Here is a 22289-nt window from a genome sequence, read left to right as displayed (position 1 = left end):
AGCTATTGATGACAAAAATTCATTCCTTAAGAGAGCTATGGAGACAGGTATGGTCAACTAGCAGGGGTTAGCTCAACAGCATGCTCACAAAGGAGTTTATTGATTCTGGATTGGATAAGATTACCAGGTTTCCCATTGTTCTACAGTGGTATTGACAACGAGGATTGTGCTTCAAGGGAGGCCAACAGGTGGGAGTTGTATGCCTAGCGCTTCGGATCTTGATAGGTCTGAGCGGCATACGTCGGGGAGCAGGGGATCCCTATCAACTGTGAAACCAGTGTTATCATTTCTCGGTCTTTCTTTCCACAACTTGCGTGGTTTCCTGTTGTTCGCAACCTGCTCAAGTGGTAAGTGGTTTCTTATTTTTGGGAGCGATCCCACTCAGATGGTGCCACGTGGCGTTGGGGTCGGGAGGATTACCACCGTGATCGCTCGCTATCTTCCACGCAGGATGGTGGGTGTGATATTGTGCTCCACCGTCAGATCTCGTTATGGTGTTTCAATGGTGTGGATTGACTGATTATGGGCAAGCCGTTTTCTTTTTTCGGGTGTGGTTTTCCGTTGATCGCAGCTCGCTCGAGTGGTAAGCAGTTTCAGATTTTTTGGTGCGATCCCAGACAGGAGGTGACATGTGGTGTTGGGGTCAGGTGGTATACCACCGTTATCGCATGTTATCTTCCGCATATTTTGGTTGGTGTGATATTTTGCTCCACCGACAGATCTCATTGGGGTGTTTCAACAGTGCAGATGGAACGGCTTTTGATGGGCTGTTTGCTCTGGCGGCTTGGTTCTTTCACCGTTTGTTGGTTTGGTATTGTCTCTTGGTTGAATCTTTTAGTGGACGAGACTATCTTTTGATGTCGGGGTTCTTTGGAGGATCCAAGGTTCTCTTATCGAGCATCAAAACCCATTTATTTGCTTTTGGGTGAGTTTCTGGCCATTTTTTATGCTATTTTAGGGATTTATTCTCAATCCTTCTCCTTTTCCTTCCTTCCTTCTTTGGAAGTTCGTGTTGTATTAGGCCTGGGAAGTTGCAATGTTGTCTAGTAGTCATCCTTTTTCTCAGAGTCTGAGAATTTTGTACTACTCACTGTATTATATTTTTTAATAATGAATAGTAGGTCTGACTCTTGCATTAGCAAAAAAAAGAGTAATTGAGATCTAGATTGTGTATGATATTGAGTTATTCTGCGTAACATAGATTGCAGGTGCAGAATCAAAAGGTGAAATACATAAAAGAATAATAGAGAAGTGTTATGGATTTATACACATCGATAGTATAAGAGGAATCCTTTAATGTTATAGTGAAGGTGAAGGAAATGTAAAGGCATAAGCAAAAGTCGAGATCAGTGAGAAGAAAGTTTGGAGAACTCCTAAACCACACAAGGATAGAGCGAAGTCAATTACACACACAGGAAACTAAGGACGAGAACATTGGAGGAAACTCGAACCATAGAAAAACCTTGAAGAAATGACGTAAAAGATGAAGTAAAGAGAAAAAAATAAAAGAGAGTGTGGCAATGCATGGGAGCCATTCTATCTTGGAGATCAATGGATGAGATTGTTTATGGATAAGCAGCCAGGATTACTTTCCATATATGGATTAAAGGAAACAAACGACAAAGATTAACTTAATTGTTAGTGGAAGAGGAATCCAGAGGAGCCATCACAGCTGTCGATGGATGAAGATCTACGGTCATCAGGCACGACTAAGCTCAGGCATTAACTAAGGAAGGAAGGTAGATTTATAAGAGAAAGCGGGTTATCAGATGGAGAAAAAGTGGTAAGTGGTAATAGGAAGGAGTCACCCAATTCCATTAAGCATCTGACACGTAGCACATCGGAGGAGAGAGGAAACTGCTTTATCGAGCAGGTAATCCTCGTCCAAGTAGCTAACCCGATATCATTGTGGACTGTCGGATCAAATGGGTTTTGATCTATGGCGTAGGATCACCGAGTAGTTCTGTTGATCGGGGAAAACATCAATTGTTGGATCATAGGGTCAGATCTATGGCAAAGGTTGAAGCTGATATGGCTTGGGGAAAAGTAGAGCTAAAAAGTTTATCAATGTTGAGTTAAAGTTATTTGAGTTCCAGAGGATGAGTGGAGATCACACAACGGTCGTTGATCTGATGGAGTGAAATCAATGGTGGAGAGTGAACCCGATAAGGGTAAACATTGAAAGATGTGCCAAGGCCGAGAAAAGGTGAAAAGGTAATTTTACGTGTGTTTTATGTGTATTTCTATTATACGAAGATTATAATAGAAATAAAGCGGTTTAAAGGAATTACAAGGTTTTATGGGTTAAGCTTAATATAACCTAAGTTAAGAGTGGGGTTTTTTTAATATGCATGGGGCATAAAGATTAACTAAAGTTTAATGAAGGTTGAATAAAGTCCTGATAGAAAGGTTAATGAGGGGTTAGACTATAGAAAGTCTAATGAAATGTTTCCACATGAGATTAAATGAAGGGGCTTTAAAACTTAATTAAGAACCTTAAACCTTGGTTTAAGAAGGTTTTCACCATGGCTCAGGTGATTAAAACTTGGGACCAGTGACATGCAATTTTATCTGCATAATGTGGGTATTGTTGGCTTAGGCTGGCATCATTTTGGTATCAGAGCAGAATTTTGGTTGAAACAATTGATACCAGAATAGAATAAGGAAATTTTGTGTAAAATGTCTTTGAGAAATTTAGAACAGAGTTATGTTTTAAGATGTGTATGCAGGAAAGAGGAGATCAGATTCTAATCTGACAAATAGTAGGTACACAGAGATAATGTGTAGCAGAATATTGGGAGAATTACAGATGCAAAGAAATAGAGGACAATCCATTCAAAGTGCAGGTGAATGGTAGAACAAGATCATGCAGATGTCTTGAAGGTGAGATGATATGTTTTGTTTTAATTTGATTTTAAGATTGGAGAGTTTGTGGTTTTTATATTGTTGCACAAGTAGTAACATAAGAAGGTGAGATGGTTGTAGCAATCTAGAGCAAGGAGTGCTCAATTGGTTCCAAAGGAAAGAACCAAAGAAATGCTAATAGAGTGAGCTCGGAGGAGAGAATCTTAGTGAGGCATATGTAGCAAGAAGGAGACTTGTTAGTGCAAGGGTTTTGTTGTAGCTCACAAAGGAAATTCCATAGAGGATGTGGGTAGAATTGCTAAGTAATGAAGGAAGCTGATAAGAGTTTCTAAGTGAAAGAAGAGGTGGTCAGAACCAAGTATTTCATTGTGATTGAAACACAAGAGGACAATTGTGTTCTTAGAAGATGTAGATGAGTTGAAGCCTAGAAGGAATAGAGAGAAGTGCTCAAAATAGGTTCCAGAGATAAAGAACCAAGTTCTTGCCAAAAGACCAAGTACAGAGGAAATCTTGGTGAGGTAAGTCGCAGCAGGGAGGACTTGTTGTTGCAGAGGTTTTAATGCAGCTCATAGTAAGTGAGTGAGGAGCTCATGAAGATAAATAAGGAGAAAATGACTACTGATAGTCATAGTAGAGGTTTTGAGGAAAACCACAGCAGAAGAAAAATGAAAAAGGAGGATGCCAAGGAAAATGGCAAGAGAATGAGTCAAGAGGAAATTGACAAAGATATTGCAGAGATGAAGGAACAACTCAATGTATTAATGATGTTACTTGAGGAAAAACAAAGACTAGGTTGGGTCTTGAGGAAGAAGCCAGTGAAGTGGTATAAGTTACAGAGAAGGCTACAACAGAAGAAAGTACAATGGTTGATGGAAAAAATCAGAGAAGCTGAGTTGGAAACGGAAGTTTCTATTTGTGAACTAGAGCAGGGTGAAGTTCTAGGTGAAGAAGAAGGAATTATTGATGATTTTCTAAACTGTTGGGCAAATGAAAACTAGCATGAGAATGTAAAACCTTATATTATTGAATTTAATAATTTTGATGTGATTAAAGGTTTTGCAGAGGATGATAAATATTTTGAAGCTGTCAAAAGTATGGAAGAGTATCTTTCAGAAGGTAAAAACTCTGAAGTAAAGAATGATGGGGAATGTCTATTGAATGAGAAAAGTAGTAAATTATTGCAGTGCAAAGAATTTAGTAATACATTGATGTTTGAAGCTGTGACAACACAGGAAAAGTTTCTTGTGAAAGAAGGAGATGAAATTCAGTCTAAAGAACTGATATGTGAAGTAACAGTTGAGATTGTCGAACCTTGTAATTTTGAAACTGATAATTTGTGTATAAATGCAAGAATCATAAGTAATGATGAAGTACTTATGAAGAGTCTCAGAAAAATTGAGTTGCTAGAGTATTTGCTGGGAAATTGAGAGTATGACAGTGTGATTGCAGAGGAAGGAGTTCATTATAGTGGACAAGAGAAAAAAGAAATCATTAGAGCAGATGATGTGGAGGGAAGACTAACTAATAGTCTTAAGAGTACTTTAGAGAATTCTTTAAAGAGGTTGAATCAACATATTGATGTGCTTATAGAAGAGGGGAAATCAGAGCAGCATACTGAAGTGTTTCCAAATGAAGAAGAAGCATTGAGGCCTTGTGTTCTTTTATTTTAGTAATTGTTTTGTGAGTGCATGTTTAGTTGCATATGCTGGAGGAAATTTGGCACAGATGACCAGTCAAGTAAAGATAGTAGAAGAGGATTTTGTGGAAGAATTTAGTCCATGGAACAAAGATGTTAAATTGTTGGAAAGAATGCTAGAAAGTGAGGATTCAAGGCAAAAATAGATAATCATGAAAGAGGGTAAGGTTGAAAGGAAGGCAATAAGCATAGGAGAAAAAGTAAGAGTAAGAGTAAGAATTCAACAACTTCAAAGAGAATAACAATAGTTTTAAGAGTTAGTGAACAACAACAACAACCTAAAACAAGGAGAAAGAGATAGAAGTAAGTGGCAGAGTATGGACCAGTCCAAGGATGTGTTGGAGACAGAGATTGAATAATTATGGGAGTTGATGATGAAACAGTCCAAGATGAGGGAATTGACAGCAGTAGGAAGGATGATCAATCAGAACTTGAACCTCATTGATAAGGAGAGGAAGATGAAATAGAAGACAACAGACATACAATAGCAGTAAAGGTGCAAAGCTTTCAGACAGTTACAAACTAAATTTTGGGACCCAAGAGGTTTTATATCAACATATGAAGACATGTGATCAGGATATCATGAATATTTTCTACTTTGGGAGTTTGATGCAGGAGCATTCAGCTCAAGAAAAACCAATATATTTTAGTAGACATAGGGCATCTTATGTTTTAATGAAGTTCGTTTCCTAAGTGTTGAATTAATGTAATTATTAAGGTTTTGAGTGATTTTAATGAGAGAAGATAGAATAGGGATTTAATTAAGTATAGTGAGGCATATTTGAAAATATTCTCGAATGTTGGAGAAGATGAGAGATTTAGGATAGCTGAGAGATTTGAGAATTAATTGTAAATCTTAGATTAGGAGTTATTTCATGATTTGTGGGTTAACGAGGATCCTTAGAGATAAGGAAGAGATTTTATGATTTTGTCTAGAAGGTTATGGATCTAAACCATGAATTGGTTTTAGAATCCTTTTGTATAAATGTAAGCCAAAAAGGCAGAGAAAGAGTTAGTCAAGTCAAGTCAAGTTAGAGGTGCGAGCTAAAGGTTTGATTGTAAGCCTGCAGGCAGGTAGGGAAAAAGAGGCCACTAATACAGAAGATCAGGGCAGAGAGAGAGAGAGAGAGAGAGAGTGACAGACTTTTATGTAAATAATACAAACAACTCGACTTTGAGTTCATGTGTGTGTATTGAGTAATTGAGATATAGATTGTGCATGATCTTCAGTTATTCTACATAACATAGATTGCAGGTGCAGAATCAGGAGGCAAAATAAAGAGAAGAATAACAGAGAAGTGTTATGGATCTATACACATCGATAGTACAGGAGGAAGCCTTTATTGTTACAGTGAAGGTGAAGGAAACGTAAAGGCACAAGCAAAAGTCGAGATAAATGAGGAGACATTTTGGAGAACTAAACCACAGAAGGATAGAGTGAAGTCAAATACACAGGCAGGAAACTAAAGATGAGAACATTGGAAGAAACCTGAACCACAAAAAAACATTGAAGAAACGATGTAAAACCAAAGTAGAGAGAAGAAACAAGAGACAGTGTAGCAATGCATAAGAGCCATTAGATCTTTGAGATCAATAAACGAGATTGTTTACGGATAAAAGGCCATGATTAAGTCGCATAGATGGAGTAAAAGAAATGAATGGTGGAGATTAACTTAGGTATTAGTGGAAGAGGAATCTGGAGGAGTCGTCGTAGCTGTCGATGGACGAAGTTTTACAGTCGTCGGGCATGAATAAGCTCGGGCGTTAACCAGGCAAGGATGGTAGATTTATAATTGAAATCAGGTTACTGGACGGAGAAAAAGTGGTAAGTGGTAATAGGAGGGAGTTACCCGATTCCATTAAGTATCTGACACATAGCATGTTAGAGGAGAGAGGAAACTGTTTTATCGGGTGGGTAATCCTCGTGCAAGTAGCTCACCCGATATCATTGTGGACCATCAGATCAAAAAGCCCAGGATCACTGAGTAGTTCTGTTTATCGAGGAAGACATAAGCCGTCAGATCACTGGGTAAGATCTACGACAAAGGTTAAAGTTGATAAGGCTTAGGGAAAAGTGGACCCAGAAAGTTTATCAACGTTGAGTTAAATTTATTTGAGTTCCAGAGGATGAGTGGAGATCACGCGACAGCCATTGATCTAATGGAGTGAAATCAATGATGGAGAGTGAACGCAATAAAGTTAAACATCAGAGTATGTGCCAAGGATGAGAAAAGGTGAAAAGTTAAGTTTACGTGTGTTTTATGTGTATGTCTATTATAAGAACATTGTAAAAGAAATAAAGCGGGTTAAAGGAATTAAAAGGTTTTATGGGTTAAGTTGAATATAACCGAAGTTAAGAGTGGGGTTTGGTTAATATGCGTAGGGCATAAAGATTAATTAAAGTTTAATTAAGGTTGAATAAAGTCCCAATAGGAAGGTTAATGAGGGGTTAGACTATAGAAAGTCTAATGAAATGTTTCCACATGAGATTAAATGAAGGGGCCTTAAAACTCAATTAAGAACCTTAAGCCTTGGTTTAAGAACATCTTCACCATGGATCAGGTGATTAAGGCTTGGGACCAGTGACATGCAATTTTATTTGCATAATGTGGGTATTTCCGGCTTAGGCTGGCATCAAATTTATAATTCAAGCCAAGAAAACTCACTGTAGATGATATAATCAACAAAAAGGGTATTTTCCTCCTTTTCAAACCTAAACTCTTTGTTATACCACCCTGCAACAGTTATAAGAGTCAAACCATGCAATTCAAAGAAAAATTTCTAAAATCAATTATGTTCATGATACATAAAAATTTATAATCTCATTGTGAACGTATCAAGTAATGAAGCACATTTAATAATAGGTGGAGCATAACCTACTCAAAGGAAACATATATTATTGCAACAATTGTATCCCATAATTGTACGACAACCATGAGGTTGCATGGGGACTATGTGGAGAAGCCATCAAGGATGAATTATTGGTGGTGACAAGGAGGGGTACTATTGGATGGCCTATGGATGCAACCTTTTTCGGTGGACAGAATGGTAAAGGTGGTGGAGGTGGGTGGTGATTAACCCTTATAGTATGTAGTCATAACGTAAGTCCCATGGTGGAGGTAATTTGGATCCCAAAAAGTATGGAAATGTGATGATAGTGAGGGACAATTGAGTAAAGAGAGAGAGAGAGAGAGAGAGAGAGAGAGAGAGAGAGAGAGAGAGAGAGAGTGAGTGAGAGAGAAACCCCATCCATAAAAATCTATTTTCACCTAGGCTTCATCAACTCATAGGATGTTTTTTTACAATTGGTACATCTATGAGGTTCACATAAGCCTCCATGTGGCCTCTCCTCATCGAACTATGTTGCAGAATCTAATGGTCCAACCCCTCTTGCAGCACCTCCTACTAGTTATTATGGTTATTCTTTTATATTGTTATCCATTACTAGATGATGTTGGGAAAGCGGGTTATACCTTCATCTAGGTGAATATGTAACTAATGCTAGGTTTCTCCTAACATTCTCTCTAGCCTATGCAGACCCACAACCCACCCCTTAAATTATCCCATGTCAAAGTAGTCGACATGGAGTCTTAGCTTGAACTCTGCACATAATTTCCTCAAGAAATATAGATGTGCCTCCCTATTATTAAAATGAGATTTATCAAAAACCATAAATTACCTACCCATTTAATGGTCTTAGAATGCTTAGTAGGTGCAACAATCCATACAAATGTGTCTCTTACTAACTACTATCTAGTAGTTGTTTCTACAGTGAATGTACAATGAGATAAAATCTTATTTGGTAAAGTTCACGTCTCTAATTTGGTTTTTAATTAGATCAATTTTATAGTATTCATACATTCTAGCCATGTAATAGAAAATATTAATTAATAGGCCTTGGGCATTAGAAATGGATGATATGATTGAATTTTACAAACTTCCTAAATACAATCATTAGGTCTCTCTAGTGTTTTGGAGATCATGTATGAGTGCCCTCAAAGTAGTCAAGGACGCATTCATTTTGGCATTGATATTTCTTTGTTCTAGGTTGTGGTTTAGTTGTTCTCATTTTGGCATTGATATTTCTTTGTTCTAGGTTGTGGTTTAGTTGTTTTGAGTTAGGGTTTGGAAATGGTGTGTTTGGGTTCTCATTATGATCCATGGTAACGAAGTATCCTACAATTCAATAAGATGCTTTTGTTTTGAGCACCATTTAGAATTTTTTTCCCAATTTCAAATCAAATTATATAAAAAAAATGGATTGGAATGCTTCGCTGAAATCCAAAGAAGATTAAATTTTTTGACTTGGCACTTTTTGAAGACCAAATAATAATTCTTTGGTTCAATGGAATTTCAAAAATCCATTGTGAGATCCAAAACGAGGAAAGAAAGGACCATAAACATATAAAAGAATATGACACACCAAGAATGCATTCATTCCTAAGAATGCATGTGAATTCCTAAGAATGTATGAATGTTCTTAACCATTCACCCTAGCTGGTATCTTGGTTGATGGTTTAGGGTTTGTTGAGTCTTAATGCCTAGGAACATGTGTGTGTTCCTACCAATGTGCACATGTTCATTTGGATGCACATTCTTGATGACCCCATTGCCCCATTTAAGGCCATCATTACCATGCGAGAACCCTTCCTTTAACACCGTCGTTTTATCTATTAATTTTGATAGTTAGTTAGTTTTACAAATATCCAACTTTCCAAAAAACAATATAATTCTAATAAGAGATTTACATAAATATGACATAAACCAAATATCATTCTAAAATATTAAAAATGTTCTAATATATAAAAAAATGAATATTAAAAAGCCAATGACTTATATAATTACCTTATTTAAATAATTATTACACATAAATATATAAAATATAATTAATATAAATTATTTAATTTAAAAAAAAACATATTTATAATGGAATATAATCATTAAACATTATATAATACCCAATATTAAGTTTAAAAAATAATAAAAACAAAAAGTATGTTTTCTCCTTGAGATCCTTTTCATTTTCTTTTAATTTGTATCATAAATACAAATTTAACCATATTAATGTAAATTCCTAAAATCATGAATTCTTAATGTATTTCAATTTATAATTAAAAACTCAACTATATTAATGTCAATTTCTAATATTTTTAAATTAATATCACTATTAAAAATATAAATTATATCAATATTAATTTTTAATCTTTTATCATATATATTATTAAAAATGTCGACCATATCTACCTATTTCTTGATCATATCAATATTTATCCCTAATTCTTTTCAACTTATTATCATTTTTAAAAATATGAGTCAGCTCTCAATACTTATCTTTTCAACTTGTACTATGGCTAAAAATCTAGATTAACTTATACTATGGCTAAAAATGTAGATTATATAACTCCCTATTCCCTTTACTAAAACTTACCTTCAATTTATATAATCCGCACATATAAAATTAAATCAATAACCATTCCTAATTCTTTATTGTTTCAACTTGTACCCAGGGAAACTTTATTGGTTAATGCGCAATGCTATAGTTAATAAGCTAATTCCAAACTAAATCACGGCAATGCTAGCAAAAATTTAAAATCCTAATGAGCTCATGAATTATTTCATAAAAAATAATATAAATGAAAGTAAACCTTTATATTAATATTTAAAAAAATAAAAATAAAGGTTACAACAATAAGTCCAAACTAGTAAATGTCATAACATACATATAAAGCTCTTATAGATTTATATTGATTCCATGACATGCATATAATTTTACTATAAATTTATATTTTCACAACTTATCCATCCAAATAATTTGTCATATATTATTATAATCCACATATTCTAATAATTAAAATTGAGACAAACAAAGTATGAGAAGATAAATGAGTAGCTCTCAGGTGAGGCTTGTTCCACTTGGAGATTGCCATTGGTCACAACACACTCTATTCACTTCAGCCAAACATACCTACATATATAGCAATACAGATTAATTGGGAGGTTTGAACAACTCCCTAAGAAATAGGTGAGGCTTGTTCCAGTTGGACACTGTCATAGCTCACAACACACTCTATTCGCTTCAGCCAAACATACCTACATATATAGAAAACATATCTACATATATAGAAATACAGATTAATTGAGAGATTTAAACAACTCCCTAAAAAATAAGATCTGAATTCTAAATAGAACAACATAATCTTAACACACTATAGCAAACAATTAATAATATATAATCTAGAACAATCTATCTTTCTCCATTATTCCATGTCTCCCAGAAAAATTCTTACAAAATCATATTTTTCATATTCTTCCTTTCTTTTAATGTGAAATGATGACCTGCCATAAACTTTGTGATATGGTTTGTACTTATCACCATATAGTTTGTCTTGATTTCTAATAGTAAATAACACTTTAAAGAGTACAAGCATGCTTGAAACATTTGCGATATGGTTGGTCCTTATCATCATATAGTTTGTCTTGATTTCTAATAGTAAATAACGCTTTAAAAAATGCAAGCTTGCTTGAAACATTTTTCCACACATTACTTTCGGTTTCAAGCATCTGTGAGCTTTGGATTCTTTCCATCTAAAAGGAGTTCAATCTAAGAAGAGTTTTATATGCTTCCATGTGCTCTTTATAAGTCACCTCATAGGGGTCATTTTCTTAATTGTTAAAAATGTACAATAAGATCTATTTTGTTTTCGAGAGATTACTTGGGAGCTTTCAGATGAAAAAGCTTGAAATGATGACAGGCTTCAATAAGAATGGTTAGTTCCATTCAGGGCTCTTTGGTTTCTATATTATAGCATTTATTTCTATATTATTAGACAAATATAAAGAATATTTTAAGCATGCTGTTTACCATAACACATTATAAAACTCAGTTTTGTCACGTGAATTTCTTTCGTATTGCGTGGAGTGATGTTACCGTTAAGATGAGTTCCTTTCGCACACGAAAATATTCCATGAGTGTGAACAGGAAGGAAGGAATGGATAAACATGAACCCCACCAACCGTATCTACAATCCCTTCATACGATAACCAAACGGAATCTCAGTAAAGTCAGTCCGCATTTGAGGCAAATATCAAAATAAAACCTTACAAATTCCACCAACAAAAACGTCATGAAATCGTAGAGTTACAGTAATTGAAACGGGAAAGACAGCTGTGAGACCATTAGTCTATGTACAAAGTTGACTGGCCAAACCTAATTCATGAACTATGGTCTCTTTGTCTACTGGTCTGGTCTGACTCACATATCGTTGTATTTATTGACATTCACGGACAATGGAATGAAAATATTTGTCCCTAACTTTATGAAATTTTGGGCCAGTCAATCTGCTTGGAGAGACGTGATTTTGTACGACAAATAGTATACTATTATGGTTAGCATTTATATCTTTAAGTTGGTTTTAGAATTATTGTATGATGTATTATATTGTATTATAATTTATCATAATCTGATGTTTAGTTAATAATTTAATGTTTAACTAATAATATAAAAATAATAAATTTATTATATAGTTTTCGAATTTAAGTTTTTGTGATATATAATAATGGTGGTTCGGGACATCTTTGGTGATATATAATAATGGTTGTTGGGACATCTTTCGGTACTAATCACATTTTGAGTATTTTTATTGAGGAGAGTCAACATATATTTATTTGAACCTGTATAGGGAAATATTTTGATTTAATAAATATATTTTTATATAAATTTAGTTATAAATTAGCTAGAGTCCTTATCCTTAATTAATATTTTATATTGTGGGTCATAGCTAGCCGTTATGCTCTAACGATCGAATTATCAACTCTATCCATCGTTATCACTATTTATTCGGTTTCTAAGATGTGAGTATGCATTGGTTCGAAATGGGTCGACATAATACTCTCTATGTGATTAGTATCGAAAGATGTCCCAACAATCATTATTATATAGTTTTTAATTTAAAATGAATTTATATTAATTTAACTTTTAAGTAATTATGTTAATAATTTTACAAAAACATTTTACCCCATATCCAAGTGTATAGGTTGAGATTAGAGGTAATGTATTTATGACAGGTCACTTCATAGCATTAATGGTGGGAGGATGGGAGCTTATCCCCTCGCCATATTCCCTACACAAGGTAGGTTGTTTGGAGGACAAAGTATTTGCAATCAATGTCTCATTGGAAAGAGGTATATGGGTTAATTTTGTTGGGGGTCCTTCAAACGACCATTTGTATTGTTGAGAGAGACGCGAAGTTGAGCAGCGACGTTCAAGGAAACTTACGTCTAGTGGCCATGGTCCATGAGGAGAGTCGGCCCAAGCAAGGAGGTAGACAAAGATGCAATCAACCTCAACCTCCATGGCACAAACCAAGAGCTGTTAGATTTGATGAGGACCGTAAGCTTCGTATCAAACTGATGGTTGTTGAGATGGAAGAAAAATAAATTGGAAATATATGCGATGGTCATTGGGTGTTGTGAAATATTCTTGGAAAGCATCTGAGAGACCATGAAGACGTTCTCAGGGTGGAAGAGAACATCATCATTGACTTAGACTTCCACCTTGCCCAGACAAGGTCTACTCCTCGTGTCTAGGCTGGAGCCTTGGGAATCTAGTTCTCCCCACCTCCCTGACCTCTTAAAACTTCCAATTCTTCAAAGAGCTTGGGCTCTCCCTCTCTATGTCCCCTGAACTTGTTTTTCATGGTGCTTAACCTCCTAGTCCTAAGAAGTTGGAGCTAATAATGGGGGGATGACCACATAAAAATTGGGACTGTTAAACAATAAAGGGAAGGAGCAAGCAACTAGCAACATGGGAGTAGTTGTTGACAGGCCCAGGGAAGAGACATTGCAATAGGTTTCAACCACTTGCTTTGGAGGAATGAAATTTGAATGGGAAAAACAAACATCCAACATGTATAGTAGTGCCCTCAAGAACTAATAAACCTCAAGAACTAATAAAGATTTCTTTAGTTTCATTTTCTTTATATATTAAGTATATTTTTGATGTTAAAATTTTTCTACACGACATTCAAAGGCACCATTTAATTTCCCAATCTTGGGTAAATGGTCTTCCCCACTATACTAATTTCAATTTAGACAAATTCTTCTATTTTTGAACATATTTAATCCAAACAAAATCTATAAACAAACTTAATGCTTGTACACTCTATAAATAACCACTAATATAATGCATTTTAGCTATAAAAAAATATTAATTATTATTTATTTATACTTTATTTATTTATTTTAAGTATATTATTAAAAATATAATATTTTGAATTTTGATAATTTTGAATTTTCATTTTTTTAAAGTATAACCTCAATTTTTTTTTTTTAACATTTCAAAATAATATTTTCCTAAATATAGATATAATAGTTATGTATGTATATATAGAGAATACATAATACTCTCCCATTCTTATAATTTTGAAGGGTCACCTTTGGCATATGACTTTTTGGCGAGATGAGCTTTAAACTTTATTTATTAATATTTATATTAAATTTTAAAATTGAAATAAATTTTTATTTTTATTTTTTATTATTAATAAATTTTATTTTTAATTTTTAAAATTATTATTTAATATTATTTAAAATTTGTATTTAATTTTTTTTATATATTTAAATAATTAATATTGAAAATTTTGAGAAAAATTAATTAATATTAAAAGCATCGTTATTGAAATTTATTTTTCAAAAATATCTATTAAAAAAGTTATGGTTTTTCATTTAACAAATTCATCTTAAAAAAATTCCATTGCATATAAAGAATAAGTATTCATGTCTTATAATTTAAAATAACAATTTATTGTGGAGTCCAAAGTGTTTTTATCATGTATAAAATAAATATAATAGCTTTTTATAAATAAAATTTTTATTTTATATTTTAATCTATATTTTCATTTTTTTTATTTTCATTATTTTTGGGTTCTGAATCCAAAACTTTAAGGAACATAGCGCTTCATTATTACGACAATCACAATTGAATTACTCTCATAAAATTTAATAAAGGTTAATTTGTATATTATTTTGTTTTATAATTATTTCACCTAATTAATTATATATAATCTTTTTTTACATTAACTTTATTTATATAATTATTTTAAGGTAAATATATGATGATTATTATTAATTTTCATTGTTTTTTAGGGGTAATTCAATTGGTGATGGTTGTGGTATCAGGCTTTGTAAAGTTTGAGGGTTGAGGTTTAATTGTCCCCTATTGTACCATCTTGTTCATGGGTAGGGTTGTGGATGGGTTCATCCAGAGGTTATAGTGCCAATGGTCAGAATCAACCCATGTCATGTGAGTACGAGCCTAACCCATTTGTTGATTCCTCTAGAAAAAAAAAACACTAGGACATATGTGATCTATAACCTTAAGAAGGCAAGATATTAATCAAAATTATTTAACATTTTATTTCTATGGTCAAAAGGAAGTGAGAGAAGCATTCCAATATCACCATAGTTTTTCTAACTTAAAAGATCAAAAAGTTTGGTAGTGTGACACATATTTTGAAAATTAGATTGACTGTGAGTACATGATGAACAATATAAGACAAAGTGTTTTTCATCTTCAACGCTCTTTAGGATCGCACATGTGACAAACCCTTCCACCTCATGGCATTTTGAGAATTTCCCAACCACACTTCCACTATGAAGCTCATGAGAATTAGTTCTTTTCTTAGCGATGTTCATTTTATTTTCAACACTAGCCAAGGTAGAAAGATAATTTTGGTTTTCGAGATTATGGTTAATCACCTCCTTATATTATTGTAGTTTTTTTTTTCCCTCTAACTCTTTAGTGCCCCAAAATTTCTCCCCAAATTTTGAAGAAATATATTTTTAATATTATCCAAATTCTACAATATGATCTCCTCCTTTATTCACCAATGGTATGACCATGACTGGGCATCCTTATGCCATGCTCACTTGAGCTAATGGTAGGGGGTTTTGGTTGGAGCTAGAAGAAATTGTAGGGAGCCTCTTGGAATCCATGTTTTATAACTTCTTCTACTTAAGATACCTAATCATAGCCATGCTTTTAATGGTGGGAAAGCTTGCTTCAATCAGAAGGACAGAGTAGGGAGTATTTCTTTAATCTAGAGGTTGTAGGTTATAAATTGTTTTTGGATTTGTTTAATCTTCTTGCAAAACTCTCTAGATATACTGCAACATCAAACCTCACATATATCTAAAATAAGAGTGACAAAATTCTCAAAGAGGATTTTTATTTTTAATCCCATAGCCAAATATTCTCTTACTTACAATTATTTTCAAGCCCTTAGTAATATTTCTAGCCTTTAGTTATCATTTTCTCAATATGATAATTCCAAGTGAGCTAATGGATGTTAATTCCTAAGTATTTGTATGAAGGAACTTCCTCGAAGGAGGATTTGTCATAAAAGAAGGTATCATAGCTCATTGCTTTGTATTTAATTATCATGACTTTAGTTTTGTGAGTACTAACAACCATGCCCTTATTGGAGGATAAAAATAAGATGATTCTGAGTTGCTTGCTAAAACCATAATGGGTCCTTACCAAAAGAATAATATCTTTAGCATAAAGGATAAGTGTTATGACCATATGAGTGAGTGTGGATCCAACAAAACCTTCATCTTCCAAATACTCTTGTATCTTATCAATGTATATGCCAAAATGGTTAAGGGATAAGCGACACCCTAGCTTGGCTCCAATATTGCATTCAATTTCTTCTGATCAACACTTAGTGGTTCTAAGCTTGGCAATAACATTCTCATTCAACCTTGACACAACAACCCTCAACTTGAGAGAAACCATTATCTATTCTAGCCTCTTCCTTAGCTTTATTCTAGAACAGTGTCAAAAGTTTTTCTAATGTCAAGAAAACAATAGAAGAGATTAATTTTATTATTGTTGCATTCCTCTACAATTATCCTAAGATAACAAGATGGTGTACATTTGAATGATATCTTCTAAACCAAACTTGGTCTTTAGTTATTTACCATGACTTTTAAGCCAAAAGTCAATCTTCTTTCCCAGAATAATCCTGTCCAACTTGGCTAAAATTTCGCTAATCATAATGGTCCTATAATCATATGGAATGTTTTTATCCCCACGCTTAAATATAGGCACAAACAGGCTCTATGTCCAAGGCTTAATGAAGCCTTGATTCACAGAATCTCGCATTTTAAATTTTCATTTTGGTAGCCTCCATTCCTTAAATTTCCCATTAGTGAGCTGCTTGACCCCAAACTCAATGCCTTCAAATAAAAGATATCATCTTCTACAGGGGTATTGAAAATGGTGTCCATGGCATTAGTGGATTCATGAAGGTTTTTAAGGTAAATATTTGAGTTCATCAAGGGAATCAAATGATTTTCTTTAGTTTTATGAATCCGAATTTTCCTTCAAAAATTTCCACAAAGGAAATTATAGACTTGTACTAATGATGATAATGATAATGGCTAACATGCACATTTTCTCCTTAAATTGTGGTATAATAATATTTTTAATATTAAATTTATTTTAAAGAATGATTTTTTTCTTTGTTTCTTCATGGTTTAGTCAAGATTGGGCATCCTTATGCCAACCCCCATTGAATTGAAGGTAGGGTTGGATGGAGTTTGAGGAGATTTTAATAAGAATCTTGTATTCCATGTTTTTTTTAATTTGTTCATGACTGTGGTCTCAATGGGGTAAAGGCATTCTTATTTGATGATAGGATAAAACATATTTGGATATGCTTTATCTTTTTTCAAAACTCTTTAAAGATACTACATCCCCAAACTTCGCATCCATATAAAATAAGAGGAGTAATAGTTTGCAAATGTTCTCAAACCTAAAATAAGTTTTCCATCATCTATTTATCATTTTTCAATACTGTGATTCTAATTAAATTTGTGATGAATATTAATTCCAAAATATTTGTATAAAAACACTTCCTCTAAATTATATATATATATATATATATATATATATATATATATATATACTAAATTAATATTAATAATCATACTTATATTGAAATGTATTGGAGAAAGAAAAACATTGAAAAATATAAATTATTCTTTATTAAAAACATATCATTAAAATATATAATTATTATTATTATTATATTAACAAAAATATTTATATAATTAAATTAAATTATTTAATCGAATCCTATTTAACAATATTATTTTTATAATTATTAAAATAATAAATTTTAAAATAATATACGGATGAATAAACGAATAATTTTAATAAGCATTCCTACATCATTTTCTTATGCACTTGTATCATTATTCGACTTTCGACTTTTATCGTGATAAAAATATCTAAAAATTCCATTGATTTTCTAAGTTATACCAAAATCAAAACTATTTCGTAACTTTTATATAATTAGCATGTTTTCAATGTTAATTTATATAGTATTCAAACAATTCAATTCTATTCAAGTTTTAAGTCAACAAAATCGGCAAATGAGTCATGGCAAGGTTGAAATCCGAAAAAGTATCATTCCTTTAAACAGTTTTAAAGAGAATGATGTAAGGTGTAAAACTGAAACCAATTTTGGAAACGTTAATTTATATAGTACCCATCATAGAAAACATTGGCATATGAGGTTGGGCGAGCTTAAGATTATTAAGAAAATCGGACTTTAAAGTGTCAACCATGTGATAAGGTGGACAGAGGAAGAAATGATGGTTTAAAATAGATGATTCATCTTCCTTCCTCTTGATGAGAGGTGAACAACACTCCAAACCATTGAAAAGGAAAATAGGTTAAATGGTTATAAAAAAATATGGAAATTGAATAGTTTTATGAGACCACATCAATTAAATGGTTGATGAATATTTATAAACAAATCAAATGTTTTGAGTTTATTTTTAATCTTTGATAATTTGATGTGATTATGTAAATTAAATACTTATGAATATTTAGACAAAATGTAACTATGTTAACAGACAAATATTGTTATTATATGTAACAAATACCAAATATCAAATTGGTACAATGAATCACATTAAAAAAAAAATTACTAATATTTGTAATTAAAAAATTCTGAATTTAATTTATACATGCTCGCGCATCCTCCCTTTCGGATATAGCCACGGCTATTGGCTTGACTATAGCTGATACGGTAATAACCCTCGCAAAAACTTATAACAAAAGTTGCATACACAGTTCAAAAACGCTGAACATTTTATATTTTCTCACTCCCTCCAACCTGATCTCATTGCACACATTTGTCATTTCTCCTCAACCCAATCGAAGGTATGTTTTATCGTCTGGACCTGCGCCATTTCCACTCTGTGGAGCTGTTTCATCTGCATCTGTTAATCTGTTTCCTCTGCAACTGCGTTCTCTTTCAACCCAATCTCGGGATCAAATCGACCCACTTTCTTCTCTTCATTACTTGGTTGCTCCCGGTACATACAATATAACACTATTTGACCTATGCCCAGTGGTACGCCAATTATATTTGGACACTGCATTTGACCACAACACAGTATAAAACTCAAATTCTAAAAACAAATCTTTAGTATAGATATTTTAAACAATATATCCTTTCAACAATATATCTTTATGGAGATTGTAGATTTTTGAAATATCGGCGAATCGAAGTGTAAGGAAACCAATCAATTGTTCTTTCCTGACTATCAGATATTGTGATATTCCTGAAACAAACAGACACATATGTACAGAGACAGCATATGGTGTTACCGCTAGGATGAGGTCGTTGTCGAGAAGGAAGTAAATCATCCATAAACAACTGTTGATCAGTGCAAACACGGAGAAATGGATGGGCATATACTCCACACTTTTCGTCTGTATCACCAACCACTTTTGTACATTTCACAGTGCGAGTAATGTCAAGACGCATTAGATGCAGATAAGTGACAAAAGGGCATGGGAAGGAGTTAGATACTTACACCATCGGAAAGTGGAGAACCATACATGACCGTAGTGACAACCATCCCCGAAATCCCCACCAGCTTTTTCTTATCCTTCTGAGCCCCAAGAGCAACCAGAGAAACTGTTGAGATGCAAGCAAACACCAACGTCACACCGACCATTGTTCTCACCATTATTTTCTGCACAACAAAGAATCTGCTAATATTTTGAAAATGTTACAGATTACAGATTCTGCTAATATTTTGAAACTTATATAATCCTTATGGATTCATTCACCTAGCAAAGCAGCTATGGATCAAAGAAAAAGAGAACTAATTACTAATCAGGGATCAGGAAATGAAACGACAGTCTGCACATACATGTCCAGCATGTATTCAAGTATATAAATCTGTAGATCATGTAAATCTATCCAAAAATGGCAGAAAGCCATAAAAAATATCTGTTAAATAACAGATATCCTGACCTACTCTGTAAAAGTGCGATTAACACAACAAAAAGCATACAAATACTGGTTTAGCCACTTTAAAAGTCCATAGCAGAAAGTCTAAACAAATAATAACAGACTAGGAGTATTAAAACATGCCTTGGCTGTGGGTATAGCGTATTTCAGAAAGATGCAAACGAATATAAACTCCAACACGATTCCGACCCCATTGATGGTCAACACCAAGATGTTATCCAGACCATGACTAATCAGAGGCGAACCATACCAGGTGTAGAGCAGAGAATTTAGCAGAGCTATCGCATATGGGAACCCTGAGAAACTCTCTGTCGATCTGTTTCTTATCACTCTCCTAAATGTGACCCTGCATAAAAAAATTCAGAACATCGAACTATTATTCAGCATACACTTCTTTGCCGAAGTTATAAGGCAGATAGTCCTAATAAAAGTGACAAATCTTACATTGGTGCTCCATACAGTAACAAGGATGCCGCGTTTCCTGTTACATAGAACAGCAAGGAGTGCTCTCGTTTTCAGCCATCAATTCAGATTAAATCAAACCAGAAACCTAAAATCCAGCAAATGGAAATTTGCTTGAAACTTAAAAAGAGTGGAGAAGAGGAACAAGAACCTAGAATGCCAACTACTAAAAGCAGGTAGCTCCTCATTTTTCTCCTTTGCAGGGTCTAACAGAATCCAAATGGAGTGGGTAACGAGACAGAGGAGGAATGGAGGCAATGCTGCTTTGTGAATGGTGCAATAGGCCAAGGGATTCAGATATATTTATACATGAATTTAGACAAAGGAATTCACGAGGTTCCGCTTTCGGTTTCACCACCGCCCACATGAGGTCATGGCATGTGTAAGCGACGTGGAAAGAAGGAATGGTGGCCTTTGTTTCTTCACTGGGAACCACTCCACCAACCTCAACCTCAGATTTGATTTGTCATTTATGTCGATTCCATCAAGCGCTCTCTCCAGTTTTCACGAAACCTATTTCTATGTCAGCAAAATCGATCAGTGACAGCGGCGTACATTTTAGTGCAGGTGCTTCCCCTGTAGCTGCTGAGAGACATGAAAAATCGATTAGTGACAGCGGGGTAAGTTTCAGTGTAGGTAAGTTTCAGTGAGCCAAGAATTCTTTTTATAAATTATAGTATTTGGTTTTATTTTATCAATTATATCTCCAAGAAGAAAATATAATTAATTTTACCCATCAGTACCGGAAATCAAGGATTTTAGTCTTCGTAATATTATACAAAGAGTTGGTTTGTATGTTAATTTTTTTCCCAGGTTAATGAAAAAATAATTAATATAAAATTAAGGAAATTAGACTTCATAATACTATATAAAAAGTGGGTTAAAGAATAGATTTGTATGTTAATTTTTGAAAAATAAAGTTTAGAAGTTTGAAAATGATTAATGACTTAATAGGTTTAAAGAAAAAAAATAGGTTATTATTAAAAGTTAAAATGCAAACCTTTCTTTTATTGTTAAAATAAATTAAAAAATTATGTTACTATTAAAAGTTAAAATATAAACCTTTTATTTTATTATTAAAATAAATATATAAAATAATTAGTAAAACTCACTGTAAATAATCTTTTTTTTAATTTATACAAATATTTTTAGATTTATATAAGAAGTATAAAAATGTAGTTTTAATTTTTTGTTTTTTATATCTCAAATTCCATTAATTTGCCATATTCGATTTTTGTGACGTTCCACAATGTTTTTAACATATCTTGATTAGTAAATTTAATAGCTTTGAATTAGTTGTATTTATGAAAATTTATTATGACATTATTTTATTTATTTTTTTCTCTATCAAGTATGGATTTTTTTTATAAATTAAATGTTTTGGAAATATAAATAATTTTTTAAAAATTATTATTGTATGTGATGTAAATATTAGTTTTCATGTTGATAGAATCTCATTTTTTTATTAAGCAACTTTTAATGATTGGTGATTTATTTTGCAATACTTTTTTGTTTTTTCAATCTTTATGTTTATCTCATAAAATTGATATGAATACCCCATCATTGTAATCATTTCTTCTTTCTTTATGTGCAAAAGTGTCCATTACTACTTCTCATTTGAATCTATGATTTCTAAAATGTTTTAAATAATATGTAAATGTGTATATTAGTACTTCTCAATTTTTATTTTAAAGAAAAACACTTTTATATATTTAAAAAGTTTTTTATTTATCCATCCAAGGTGTGTCCTTGTCTAAAATAACACTTCAAAGTATTTCTTACATTAATTTTATGTTTCATGGTACCAATTACTTATAAAGTGAATCATCTTTTTTAGAAAACAAATGTATCTTTGTCTAAAGTAACACTTCAAAGTATTTTGACATTAATTTTTATGTTTCATGGGACCAACCATTATAAAGTAATTTTTTATT

The 22289-nt window shown here is 32.9% G+C and overlaps 1 protein-coding gene across 1 annotated transcript; it reads right to left on the bottom strand.

The window, feature by feature from the left end:
- Window positions 1-18624: 18624 nt before the first annotated feature.
- LOC149158513 (bidirectional sugar transporter SWEET3b-like) lies at window positions 18625-20623 on the bottom strand. The gene is made up of 5 exons (XM_089437758.1): window positions 20507-20623; window positions 20338-20374; window positions 19451-20239; window positions 19242-19361; window positions 18625-19006 (listed from the first exon to the last, which is right to left on the bottom strand). The coding sequence occupies exons 3-5, from the start codon at window positions 19604-19606 to the stop codon at window positions 18854-18856; spliced, it is 429 nt and encodes a 142-aa protein (XP_089293884.1). The 5' UTR covers window positions 19607-20239; window positions 20338-20374; window positions 20507-20623; the 3' UTR covers window positions 18625-18853.
- Window positions 20624-22289: the final 1666 nt, after the last annotated feature.

Source organism: Pinus tabuliformis, chromosome 5_2 (genome assembly GCF_031772625.1).
Source record: "Pinus tabuliformis cultivar Carrire ecotype Pingquan chromosome 5_2, CPIR1, whole genome shotgun sequence".
Lineage (NCBI taxonomy): Eukaryota > Viridiplantae > Streptophyta > Pinopsida > Pinales > Pinaceae > Pinus > Pinus tabuliformis.
The sequence above is the reverse complement of the archived record's forward strand: the minus strand, read 5'-3'. Positions and strand labels throughout refer to the sequence as shown.

Excerpts from the sequence above, each read along its gene's own strand:
- LOC149158513 (XM_089437758.1), bottom strand. The coding sequence starts at position 19,606 with ATGGTGAGAACAATGGTCGGTGTGACGTTGGTGTTTGCTTGCATCTCA. Across the intron at positions 19,362-19,450 it reads GTTCTCCACTTTCCGATGGT|TGGTTGGTGATACAGACGAA; the intron begins GTAAGTATCTAA and ends AATGTACAAAAG. Across the intron at positions 19,007-19,241 it reads ACAACGACCTCATCCTAGCG|TGTCCAAATATAATTGGCGT; the intron begins GTAACACCATAT and ends GGTCAAATGCAG.